This window comes from Myzus persicae, unplaced genomic scaffold, assembly GCF_001856785.1.
Source record: "Myzus persicae strain clone G006 unplaced genomic scaffold, MPER_G0061.0, whole genome shotgun sequence".
Classification (NCBI taxonomy): domain Eukaryota; kingdom Metazoa; phylum Arthropoda; class Insecta; order Hemiptera; family Aphididae; genus Myzus; species Myzus persicae.
In genome coordinates, this window is record NW_019102121.1 from 319,574 (window position 1) to 333,267 (window position 13,694).

The 13,694-nt window shown below is 33.9% G+C and overlaps 1 protein-coding gene across 1 annotated transcript; it reads right to left on the reverse strand.

The window, feature by feature from the left end:
- Positions 1-3,580: 3,580 nt before the first annotated feature.
- Positions 3,581-4,906, reverse strand: LOC111031349. The gene is made up of 3 exons (XM_022311253.1): positions 4,126-4,906; positions 3,782-3,850; positions 3,581-3,691 (listed from the first exon to the last, which is right to left on the reverse strand). The coding sequence occupies exons 1-3, from the start codon at positions 4,255-4,257 to the stop codon at positions 3,581-3,583; spliced, it is 312 nt and encodes a 103-aa protein (XP_022166945.1). The 5' UTR covers positions 4,258-4,906.
- Positions 4,907-13,694: the final 8,788 nt, after the last annotated feature.

The window sequence follows — 13,694 nt, forward strand, 5'->3', positions numbered from 1 at the left end:
TACGAATATAATCTCCGCCGCCGCTTTATAATATTATATATATAACACTATATATAGTCATCGGCTCCTCTCACTCTCCCGTCCTCTCGCTCACTCTATTAGCCACCCGGGCCGTCCCCCAAATAAACCGCCCCACGATGAGCGCTCAAAACATATTTGTTACGCGCGGGCCACCAAAACACCATAATATATATATTATATTATGTACGGATCTGTTATGGTGGCGGCTGCAGCAGCCGTTTATCATTATTATTCAATCGTCACCTATTATCGCAGAGCCTCCGAATTAACTGTATTATTAATATTATATCGTACACCTCTGTCCCCTCGCTGCTTAGGTCGTCTGTTGTTTAATATAATTCACTCACAGCAGCCGTGCAAAATAGGCGTGTAATTTCACTTTTGTATCGTTTATTATAGGTACTGTAGCATGGTTGTTGAGATTAAAAAATAATAACCGTATAGGTACACACACTATCGGCACCCGTGCTATATCCGCGTGCATGTCTGCATGGTATTTTCTAGATTTAAGCGATAATCGTTGTTTTTGAGCCTTACTCCAACGTCCCCTATAAACGCCCATGCATACGATATACACGCAGACCATGTCCAAATGTCCATTCTGCTCATGGCACTATTTCATCCCTGCAAATAACAGGTGCAGTCCCAATACCATAATGGTTTGCTCGTGCCCGGATTAATATATATTATATATTATAGTGTCACCCTAGGTAAATAAAAATTCATTGCACCCTCGCCCTTAGAAAAAAACAACTGATTGTATATATTTAACTATACTATACAATATATTGTATTTATTTATAATTATAGACATCAATAAAATACAAAACGTCATTAAAATAATTTTAAACTTTTGCTTTTAAGTTTAAATTAGTTGCACAATGGCTTATTACAAATTAAAACATTTAATTTTTAGTAAAAATGTTTTATAAGACAATAATATTATTTGATGTTATAATATGCTCACTTATTAAATCACAATAAGATCATCTTGTAAATTGTTCGAACTAATACTCTACATCGTCTGTGTGTGCATCCTAGTATTTTTCAAAATGGAAATAAACACTTTTCAATATTTATACCATCATTAATCACAACTCTATACTTTTATATTCGTATAAAGATGAAATGGTAGGAGCATTTTCATCATCAAACATACCATTTTCCTTTTAGTTCACAATAGTTAGTAGACGGTAGTGGTTTAAAATATAAATATAAAAGTTATATTTTTTTTTTACAATATTTATTAATACATCAAACATTGTTCATATATCATATATATGGTAGGTAAGTAGCAATACATTTCGGTAAGATACTATACTCTTCTAAATATGGAGTACATTCTCAAATGATTAACATCAATGTTTTGTAACTGCTTTTGAGTTTTTGATAAGTTATAAATGATAATAATAATAATTGTGAAATAAGTTTCCCTAAGTTGTTTTTTTTATCAATTAACTACGTCGACTAAAAATAAAAAACAGTAAAATAAAAATATTTGACTAAAATTACAATAATCAGCTATTTGCATTTCCATGCTAGGAAGAATAAATGAATTTTTATTAGTAAAATATATTTGGAATACAATTAATAGCTACATATATAGGTATAAGTAAAATATGTCAAGTCGCTCAGAAAGTTCAGCTTACGATGGTGTTGAGGGGGGGGCAGGCTCACACTCGGTCTCCGAGTTAACTCTGCTGGTCCTCATATAGGTACAATAACCATACAGTACGCTGTGCATCGTGACCATCGCACTGTTGTCGTCGATTTGTTGCGCGCACACGTCAAGTCGAGTGCCCGAGGAGTGCGGCAAGAGACAACCGGCGGCGGGTGCGCACTTATATGTACCTATAAAATAATATAGGTGTATAATGTACCTATATTCATCTACCTATATGCACCACACAGTCATAAAATTCATTCACACATCAATAAAAACCACCCGATAAGCCGTGGTGGACGGGCGTAATATATACACACTAATTGTATATTATTATGATTTTCGGTGTGTGTAATAACGATAATGTACACATAATATAATAGTAATAATATTATACACGTTCGGCGGCGGTGTGTGGTCCGGTCCATCATGTCTCTTAACACGTGCTGCATTGTAAAACCGCAGTGCCGCGCGCTGATGACGTCGCACGACCAACTGCAGATATTGGCAAATAAAATGAAAACGAATAAAATGGAAAGGCTTGGGACGGCGACAATGACGAGTTTCGCAGACTCGGCGGGGCGCCGCGGAGCGATATCGCGTGCTCTTTTATCGACCGCGGTCCACGTACTTGGTTGGAGCGCCCGCGCAAACTCGAACTTGTGTGTGTGATCTTGTATGTAAGTTTCCATGTAAGTTTGTACGTAAGTCTGTGCGTGTGAGTGTGTGAGTGTGTATATATGCATAATAAATGTGTCGATTTGTGTGTGTGTGTGTGTGTGTTCGAGTTTACTATAAATACCTAAACGCATGTGCGTTATACTATATCGTGCAAGAGCAGGGTCCATGCAAAGTCCGTTGGAATTAACTGCAGTAGCCTTTCAGATATGCACAGCTGGCCGCTTGTACACACACGTTCTTACAATCTGCACGTGAAGATAACATATTATTATAATATTATATAAGAACGGCGTCGTCGTCGTCGCCCCGGCGTTTTGCGTTATCCCCTATATATTATATATACACATTGTCATATTGTGCGTGTAACTTCTTGTTAGGGACTGTTTGTGCAGCGGTGTGCTTTAGTGTTTGCACATGAGCCCTTTCCGAATCCTTTGCTGAGAAGCTTCTATGCGTAATAGCGGCTTCACGATATATGGCGGCGACCACAGTGTCCGTCGTCGTCGCTGTCATCTTTTGCGTGAAGTGCGCCATAATGATTATAATAACAATATTATATTGTTATAACATGATAATATAGGTACGATTTTGTGAACTGTGTCGGACAGTAAAAAGACGTTTTTCTTCAATAACCATCCGCAAGGGCATACATAGTGATTTATTATAATTTATTACTTACATTAATATCCATTAAGCATTTTGTTTGACATGCATATATTATAAGTTATAGTATTCCTTCTTACTACATTGTAATTGCTGTAGTGGTTTATAATATAGAAAATTATATTATCATGCCAGCTATTCAATCCTGCATTCATATTTACTTGTTTATTATTATCATCTAAAATCATTGTGTACAACATTATAGTGTGGTTAATCAAAAAAGCAGTGGTGTATTGGTAAATAAATTTATGGGTATACGCACCTAAAAGTAGTTGAATATATACGATATATATACCTATATATACGATATACCTACCTTAAAAATTTATATGAACTATTTTCAAATTGGTTTTTTAATTTGTCAGATTCTCTTTCAATTAATATATTTGTAGCACATTTATGAGCTGATGATGTTACATGCTTTCTGATTTTATTCCGTAGAACAGAAAGTCTAGTTTTTTTATTATTACTAGTTCCCCCACTAATAAGACTAAGAGACCACTCTGGAGATATTTCAAAAGCAGAATTATTAGAATTGTGTATATTACTAAACTATTGGCAATTGGAGCAGCCAATTTTACCATTGTGACAATTCATCCAAGCATATTTTTCTTTTTTTGATTGCCACTGCTCAAAGGTCCAATCCTGTGGCCACTGAGTTACCTGAAATTATTTAGAGTTATATAAAGAGAGTTCTATATAGAGTTTTCTTATAGTTCTAAGAAAAAAAATATATATTGTTAAATATTTTACCAAATCTTCATTAATGGTTTTAGTAGCAGAATCTAATGTATAGACAACATCATTATTGACTGTAACTTCCTGTAAATATAATTAAATAGTTTCATATTTGATATTATAAACTTAAAATATTACTAATTATTAGTAATTAGTAACATTGCTAGAATAACTATCACTGACCAATAAAATAAACAACAATTAATAAATTTAAACTAATTTTACACACAGAAATAAAGAACTTATATTAGGTACTGTTTAAACAAAAATCTTAAAAGGCAGTTTTAATGTAATTCTTGTCAGTTATGTAAATTAATAAATTAATTATAATAGGTTACATTAACAATTTAATAACTTACTTTTTTACTTTCTGACGGATTATTAGTTATTGCAACTTCATCATCAGTTGGTGTTGGTTTATGTTTTTTCGTCGACGGCACAGAAAAATAATTAGTGATTTTTTGTGAAGTAGCGGTACGTTTATTATCCATTATCGATCATATAATATTATAATATATTTATATATAAAATATTTTACAAAATTAATAGAATTAATATAATAAGAAACTAATAGTTCGATTTTATAATTTGGTTATTGGATGACAAGTAATAACACAATAAATCAACAATAATTATTTTATTATTATTCCAATTTGTCATTATCATTTAGTTTGAAATTACGTATGTTTATTGTTTTATATTATCAATAATCGTACACGATTTTTTGACTATGGATCTATTTTTAACTATTAGATTAACCATACACGGCACACCGCGACCGATTCAGTGTAGGTAATAGGTATACACGATAAAGCAGTGGTTTACAATATATTTTTGAAACTTAGTAGGTACACAGTTTGGGAACCGCTGTACATTGATTGTATATACGCTCGGCAGTTTCCGATCGTCTTCGCAAGAACTTGTAGTAGGGTAAAATTTAATTATTATTTTTAAGTTTTTACTTTTGTTTGGTGATAATATGACTAAATTGTCTGATGATAAATTAGAAGCGTGCGTATACCCATAAATGACTAATTTTCTTAAAGGTATACGCATAAATCCAAAAATAGGGATCCGGGTATACGACGTATACCCGCGTATACCCTCCAATACACCACTGCAAAAAAGTAATTTATTATGACTAGCATGATATTAAATATTATTTTTCAAAATAACTGGAAAAAACTAAGTTATTGCAATAGATACTTTAACTAGTGAAGTAGTTGAATGACTAATGAGTAAATTACTATTGTAGTTCAGTTAAAAACAAATGAATGATACATATAAGTTTTAACTTTTAACTGATTAATACCCATTATAATCATTATTGTATTGAACTATTCATCATATTTGTACAGTCATCTTCAGAAATCTGCATAATGTATATTGTATAATTTGTATATTACCTATGCCTATATTATCTCGCAAACAAGTTTATATTTTCGTTACACGTAAAAACGATAATTGTGTATTGCTTGTATACAAAGCAAGTTTTATTGTTGTGAACAAATATTAATCAATTATAAAAATTATGTTTGTATTTGCTTAAAATATTAATTTGTCAATGTTGGGAAATGTTTACTTCACTCATAAGTCATAAGTCATAATATTATAAATATAGTATTACGAACTAAATGCATTGAGTACATAAATACCTATAAGTTTGCATCAAGTACTTAATCTGAAGTTGAATATTGTAGAGGTAGTTAATTTTTTTTTTATTTAAGCAATATTGATATTTACATAGTATTTGTTACATTGTTATATTAATTAGTTTTGAATTTACTTATAGGCAACAGACCGAACGTTTTATAAAACAGTCTACGTCATATACTATTTTAGTGTACATATACTTCGATAGCTGTTCTTTTTAAAATGTAATTCATTTAAATTAAGTTTCAAAATAACAACAATCCGTGGACAGAAATTATTTACAATATATATAATATTATATACTGTAAAAAATGGAAACTGCACTAACTGCAAGTAATTGATATTGGCATTATTATTGAGTTTGTTGTTTTTTTTCCAAAATACATTGCTTTTGTTATTATAATTCAATAATGAATCTAGATTTTTATTATTTCAATAATAGGGACAATACAAATTTTATTTTTCATCGGTCATATCATGAAAATATTCCACTACAACTCTGTACAAGTGGCATGCATATTATATTTATGTATTGTTTACATAAATAATTCACACGCGGAAAACACCCACTAATTTCATTTTGTCACACATTATAATTTATAGCACCTATTATGTAGGTATGTAGAACACATACAATACATAATATATATCCGGTTTGTCGCACTGTTCAACACCTAATTTTCGCACTAGCGACTGAGACCCTATATCATCTGTTGTGTGCCCCGGGAAAATTACAACATGTATATGACAAGAATCAAATAGTGTTTAAATTTTTATATATATCCCTATATTTTTGTTCGTATATATTTTTAATACCTATATGTTTTATTTTAATACCCGTTGTAATCGAGGCTATTTTATATTATTATTGTGTTCCGTATATAGCATATTATAGCCGTAGGATGAGGAGGAGAGTTAATATCGCCTCGACGAGATATTGTATGCAGCAGCAGTTCAACCGCCGTGCTCGTAGTTTATTATTGTATATACGTAGTTGCGCACACGATTCGACACACACACACGCACACACACGCGCACACACACACACACACACACACACACACACACACACACACGCACACACACACACACACATACACACACGCCCGCGCTCGCTCGCGCACACAATATAAAACAAGGTCGCCCCGCGGGGGTGAAAAGAGAGTCTCCACCGCTGGTCCTGCAGGTCGCGTCCTCGAGCGACGCGGCGGTGGCAGCAGAAGCTTAAAACGCGCGCGCGGAGCACCATCGCCGCTACTTGTTCGCTCGCTCTCTCGCGCACGCGATATATAATATGCGCGGCCGCGGCCCGCCAGATGGCGGAGACCCGTCACCGCCTCCGCATCGGCACAAGCAGTAGATACCGCGCAGGGACTTTATACACACACACACACGCGCATATAATACCCCTTAAACACCAGCATCGACAGACACACACACGCACCCACATTGTGTATTCGTTATTACCCTCCCCCGTCCCGAAAATCCCTTTAAACTGCTGTTTATTGAGTTTTCCCGCCTCCACCGGCCGTGCATATATGTATACGCGCGCAGCCAGTGCCGCTTTACGCGGCGACCGCCGCCCGTCCGTACTCGCGCGTCGGCGGCCGCGCCTGTCAATCAACCGCTGCCGCCGCTAAAGCGGCCCCGCCGGCTTATTAACAACATGTCTCGTAGTCGTCAACGGCGGCGGTGCGTACAACAATAAAACGTTTAATTACACACGCGCCCGCGGCGGTGTACACATGTCCACCTCTGCTGTATATTATAATATATATATTTATATAGTGTACATAATATGGCCGTATTATAATATACTATAGTGTGCGTATGTGTGTGTAATATGCATTGTATTATCGTATATTTATTGTTATTATACAATCGTATATTAATAATACAATTTACTGTATTGAGCAGCAGAGCTCTGTCGTCGTGTTAACGGTGCGATCTATATGTATATTATTAAACTGTATCTAATAAAATGTATAACTGGAATGAAGAATATAGCTATATAATTATTTAGGGTCCGCAAGGTATTTCTGCAGTATAAGTCGTCTGATTATTAATAAATCTTGAGTTGGATTTAAAATATTTAAATAAGGCATCTGATGCCTTTGAGGTCTTGGTCTTTGTAAATCGGAATGAAAAAATTAGTCTGTGCCTACTAGATAATAATATACAATGAACACTTTAAAATATTCAATACGATGTCTTGCGCTAATGGTTAAATGAAGAATTAGTCATGTAATGGATGGGTGATTCTAATTATTTGACGTAAATGCGCAAATATAAAATAGAGCATTTTATTTTATTATCAAGTATAGGTTTGTAATCACATAGGTACACAGGTAATATATTATTATTTCTATTTAATCATATAAGAGTTATCAAATTAAAATAATGAGAAAACAAACACTCCTATAGGACTCATCAATAATAAAAAAAGTACTATAAAATGGGGCATGGAACCATTGAACACTCATATTTAGCTACGCCACGGCGTATTTACATATTATATTATATACCTATACATGATATTCAATATTGAATGTTTGTGTGTGAAAATTATTTTTATTATATAGTGCAGACATCATTTTTAAAATGAGTTTATTGCTAAATGTTTACTCTGAACCAGCTATAATATTATATATTAATCTGGATGTACTTATCCTTCTATATCATTTGAATTTCAAACATTGGCTGTTGACCGTCTAATATTAAATTTTACTTTAAAACTGTCCCTAATAATAATAGAATTATGTTGTGGAATATAAATTTGATTATATGGAATTATTATTATTCGGATATAGGTAGTGGAAATCTGGGTAAGACGAGGGCTAGAGGTACCTATACCTCTTAAAAGATGGGAAATCATTGTATCAAGGAAACTATTGAGTTAAAGGAAAAAAAATATTCAAACAAAATATAATAATATTGTTTGATATCAACAATAATAATTCAAGTGATACGGTGCACGGGTTAGTTGAATTTAAGGCGAATACGCTATGTAATATTTTGCAAACATCAAAATATGAATAAGTACTCGTAATTAAATAATTACTTTTTCTTAATTACTCCTATACAACTTTTAATAGCTAATTTTGTTAGTTTTCGATTAATGTGACTTTAGTATAGTTAATTATTATTTTAAGAATGATTAATATATTACTAGTTGGGAGGGGAGGGGGGTTAGACGGAAAAAATTCAATGAAACAGGATAAACTATGTCCCATGTCATTATTATTTTTTAAAAGTTTTAAACTCAACTTTATACTTATCCTGTTTTATGAACATATCTACCTAATATACTAAAGTAAATATTTTATAAGCAAATATTACAAATATAGATATTAATATTTAGACATTACATATAAAACTATTAATACTATAACTCTTATTTTCTTGACAAATGTTAATGTCGTAGGTATATCATCGATTGTGTGTGATTAAAGTATTTATTCAATGTGAAATAACTAAGCTTTTTAAGCTTGAATAACATTTATGACCTATGTGATTTGAAATTAATTGTATTTATTATGAATTAGGGCCTAAGCCTCATCTTACCTCAGCCAAGGCCCATGAGGAAACAAAAATACATTTTTATGTTTTGTAAAAATGTATGTTTAAATAAATAATATAACAAAACTGATTCAAAATTTAGAAACTAGGTAGGTACATACAATTTTACTTAATAAAAGATCTTTGTATTTTCAATAAAATAAAATAATAACCACCTTAAATAGTTAAATAGTACATAAATACTTAAATCAGACTCCCTGAGAATTAATATCATATTGATAAATCAAACCGCGTGTAAATATTTAACTACAATGATTTTTGTTTCTCAAATCTATGAACAAACAGTTAAATTATAGCTTTGCATATGCTACTGTAATAAAATGAAACTTAAACGTAAAAATAATTTATATAACATACAAATACATAATATTTTGTATTTGTATTTTGTATACACAATACTGAATACTCGGATAAAATACCTACCTACAAAAGTATTTGAATATTCTTATGAAAAAATATTCTCCGAAAAATATTATGACGTAATTCCTATTATAAATTAGGATACTTTAAAATTAATAATCTTCATAAATTATTTGGAATTCCTACCTGCAAAAGAACAAGTATTCAGAATGTTTTAAAAATGCTTTTCGATTATTATTTCAAACATTTTAATTTACTTGATTTATATTAAATATATTATATGATTAATCGAATATTTTGCCTCTGCGGTGAGTGTTTTGTAAGTATCAATTGTTAATTTATTTTTTTATAACATGGCACTAAAGATAATTGATCTCTATTATTTATTATGCATAGTTAAGTATAATTTCTATTAGAATGGCTTTATACTATTTGTATTTCTAAGACAATGATAAACAGTCAACACTAAACATTATACATTTATTTATAAAATCGTATTTTTTTATTCTACTTAAAAAAATGGATCGAAGCATTAAAAAAGTTATTTTTTTCAAGGAAAAAGTACTTCAAATTCTCTTGAAAATGAGTATTTAAAAAGTATTTAGAATAATACTTCAACATTATTCTGAATACCACTATATAATATTGACTTACACATACTATTAGTGTTGTATACATATAGTTAGAACATTATGTACCATTGTACCAACTACCAGTCATAAAAAACTTTATTGCTGATTATTCAAATTTTCAGGGTTTGCTAAGCGTCTGCAACAATGGATTGATAATTTACTTTTTGTACAGATGAGGTTCATGAAAGTCCAACCTTAATTGCGGTGTGTCACGTGGTGAACGGGTGCATACATGTATGGAATCGTCTTCATAAAATAATTAATTTTCAACACTGGCCCCGAAATTTTATTTCACTGTTCACACTGCCCATGAGTACCACGACCACCTTGAATTTTGATTTTTTTTTTTCATTATTAATATTAGCTATGTTTTTTTTACAGTCGAGCAATTGTGGCGTCCCTCGTCTACAATTTTTTGCAAATCCTGCTGCCACGCGCTTAGTAATAATAATAACGACGATGGTTAAATGTCTGTAATCCTATACGCACAGGAGGCGCGTGCGCGGCCGCCGGCCGTCGTGGTGGACCCACTATGATCATGATCGCGTTAAAACAACACCACCACTATACGGCGTTTCTCCAGCAACCCTCAAATCTGCAGAATTCCTTCCCGCTCCCCCCTCCTCCACGTCCACTATGAGGTGGCGTGGACACGACGACGATATACGCTTTGGTGACGATGAATCCCGGATGTAATTGAAAAAAAGGACCCCGTACATGCCTAACCCTTTTTTATCCTTCGGCGGCGGTGATCTGTTGCCGGCGGTGGTGGCAATCTCGTTAAACAAATATGCAGCGGCAGATGAGCGCCGTCATCGCAATCGTTACATACATTACGCGCGGCTTAAAATGCAAATAATATGCGCACGCGCACGTTCATCATCGTCGCCGTTATAAGTTCGCGTGCACGTGGAAATTAAATAACATTTTATAAACAATAATATAGACACGCGAAAAACGAATTGCGTGAACGCAGCACGCGTACATGATTTTTTTTTTATATTACGACTAGCCGAGTTTGGTCTTTTTTTGTAGAGCTCTAAACGTGCGTGTATACCTATATAGCCTATACGTATAGTATAATAGCTGTAATACTTATGCCGCCTGTGCACGCGTGTATATTATATACAAAGGTCCCGTTTAATTCAGAATAACATACAAATATATATTTATGGGTGATGCTTTTAAGTATTTAAATGCAACGAGTTTTTAATCTTTTTAAATATAATAGTCTTTATATTTCGATACTCCCATAAAAAAATTGGTTATTACTTTAATATTGTATGATACTTGTGGCTGCAATATGCATACGAGATGGCTACAATATTTTTGCATAGTGCTTTGATCAATAATATTATGTTATCATTCGACTATTATGATTATATACCTTGTATATAATAGTTTAACTAACTACGCATGATTTATTTAAAATATAATGGTTTCTCACTTGGTCTTACACACGTGGAACATATATTAATTTAATATGTTTTCATTCTAACGTACCGATTGATCTAGGGAAGCGATAAGAATTCAAAAAACTGATTTAAATTTGTCGTCATGTGATGCGATTGACTTCCCACATTTTTGATTTTATTCTCTTAAATCCTAAAAAAAAATCGTACTATAAATGAAATATTAAAATTTTTAGAAAAGTAAAATAAAACAATTAAAGATCTGGGAAAGTCGATCCTAAGTAGACATGACGACAAATTAAAATCTGTTTTCAATTCCACTGGGTTAGAGAAATGCGGAAGTCACCGCTTCCAATGACTTATTTAATCTGACTCTATATAAAATGTTGGGGCAAATATTTGCTAATTTGTAATAATAATTTCTACAAGGAATTCCCGTGATGTATATGGATTTTTAGGCTGTTTCTATAAACCTGCAGAGTGCAGACGGTATTAGATGGGTTGGTTGGTTGGTTGGTACCTCAATATATACCCATACAGATTACAGAAAATATATAACGTAAATATACGCCTGAAAATAATGCCCCGGCAAAACTTTATGTATTGTATAGTGTATAGTAACATGTATTTTATGTAATATAGTTGCGGGGCACCGACGTCGTATCTGCGTGATTGCATTGTTCGACGATTATAAATACTGTACTATACGGCGGTTGCATAGGATGAGGGCGAACAAAGGATAACGACGACGAGTCGACTATACGACCGCTCGGAGTGGCAAAGGAGTTTGAAAGTTTCGCGATTCTCGTTTCACCCACCACCGTCACCGCCACCACTATATATAGTCGGCACCGAAAACGTACGGCGGCGGCGGCGGTTTTATCTGTTGCCGGCGGAACTTCTCGGCGTGCGCTCATATACGAAATGCAAATACACACACACACACACACACACACACACACACACACATACTCTGATAAAACTGTACAACGCGGCAAACGAAAACCAGACGCCGAGCGTTCTCATATGCTTCCGAGATAAGCCTATTATTATACGACGACGTATTATTGCTATACGCGTGTAATACGCTCCGCGCGCGCGCTCTCGATTTAAACAATAGGTATCATCGCCGAAGCCTTATATTATACATATTACATATGTATAACACTATATTATTAAACATGTCACGCGTGTGTGTGTGTGTGTGTGTGTGTGTGTGTGTACTGTGTAGGTATAGGTATAGGTATTATGCTGCTGCGATCATTGTCTTCTGTCACCTTCACGCCGCCGTTTAACGCTACCATTGTAATGCTTGCCTACCTATATAGTATGATATACTATTATTATTTTGTTATTATACATTTTATTATTATATTATATTATATACCCGTGCGGTGGAGGGATCGTCACCGTCGCGGTGGCTAAATATACGTAATATACTAATATAAAGGCCCTTAATGCTCATATACTTTATTATTATGCTTTCACTCTCTCCCGGGAAAATAAAATAATATATATATATACCATGGGCCGCCGCGCGCCTACACCGCATGTATACCTATATATCTTATATGCCTACCTTATATTATATACTATTTAATACTCATATATATATTATACAGTCATCGTTTAAGCCGCCGCCACCGAGATATAGTCATATAGAGGAGTGGCTGCCGCAGACCTCACACGGTCCCGCCGCCGTTTTGTCAACAACTATTATAGGTGGCGGCTGTATAATATTATATATTACCTACGTTCAGTGGTGTTCATCATCATCGTCGTCGTCGTCTTCGTCGTCTTCGTGTCTATACACACACTAAAATATAATAGTTTCGAGGAAAAAAACCACCGGCATACAGGAAATATCATGATCACACGGCCAGCAAACAAAGTGCGTCGTCGTCGTCGTCGTCATCGCGTACCTATATATATTTGTGTGGCAGTGGTATATAATAATATGATATTGGGCGTGTGCGGTGGGTTGCGGTAGGGTGGTGGGTACGGCACTCGCGATGGCCGATGGGAGATGGGATGGGTTTTTTTTTTGAAGCAGGTGACGGCGTGGCGGCGGGTATAAAGACAAAAAGAAGAGATTGTCAGCGACGGCGGCGGCAGCCCAGGTAGATACTGAACCGCGCACCGAGAGTGTGTGCACCACTCACTCATCGTCGCGTATATATTTATATATATATATATACACGACTATATGCGTTGTTGTTCAAACAGTTCGTGGAAACAAAACGAGAAAAAAAACGCTCACGCGGAGGAAAACAGGGTTGGGTTAAATGGGTA

Excerpts from the sequence above, each read along its gene's own strand:
- LOC111031349 (XM_022311253.1), bottom strand. The coding sequence starts at position 4,257 with ATGGATAATAAACGTACCGCTACTTCACAAAAAATCACTAATTATTTT. Across the intron at positions 3,851-4,125 it reads ATCCGTCAGAAAGTAAAAAA|GAAGTTACAGTCAATAATGA; the intron begins GTAAGTTATTAA and ends TTATATTTACAG. Across the intron at positions 3,692-3,781 it reads AAACCATTAATGAAGATTTG|GTAACTCAGTGGCCACAGGA; the intron begins GTAAAATATTTA and ends AAATAATTTCAG.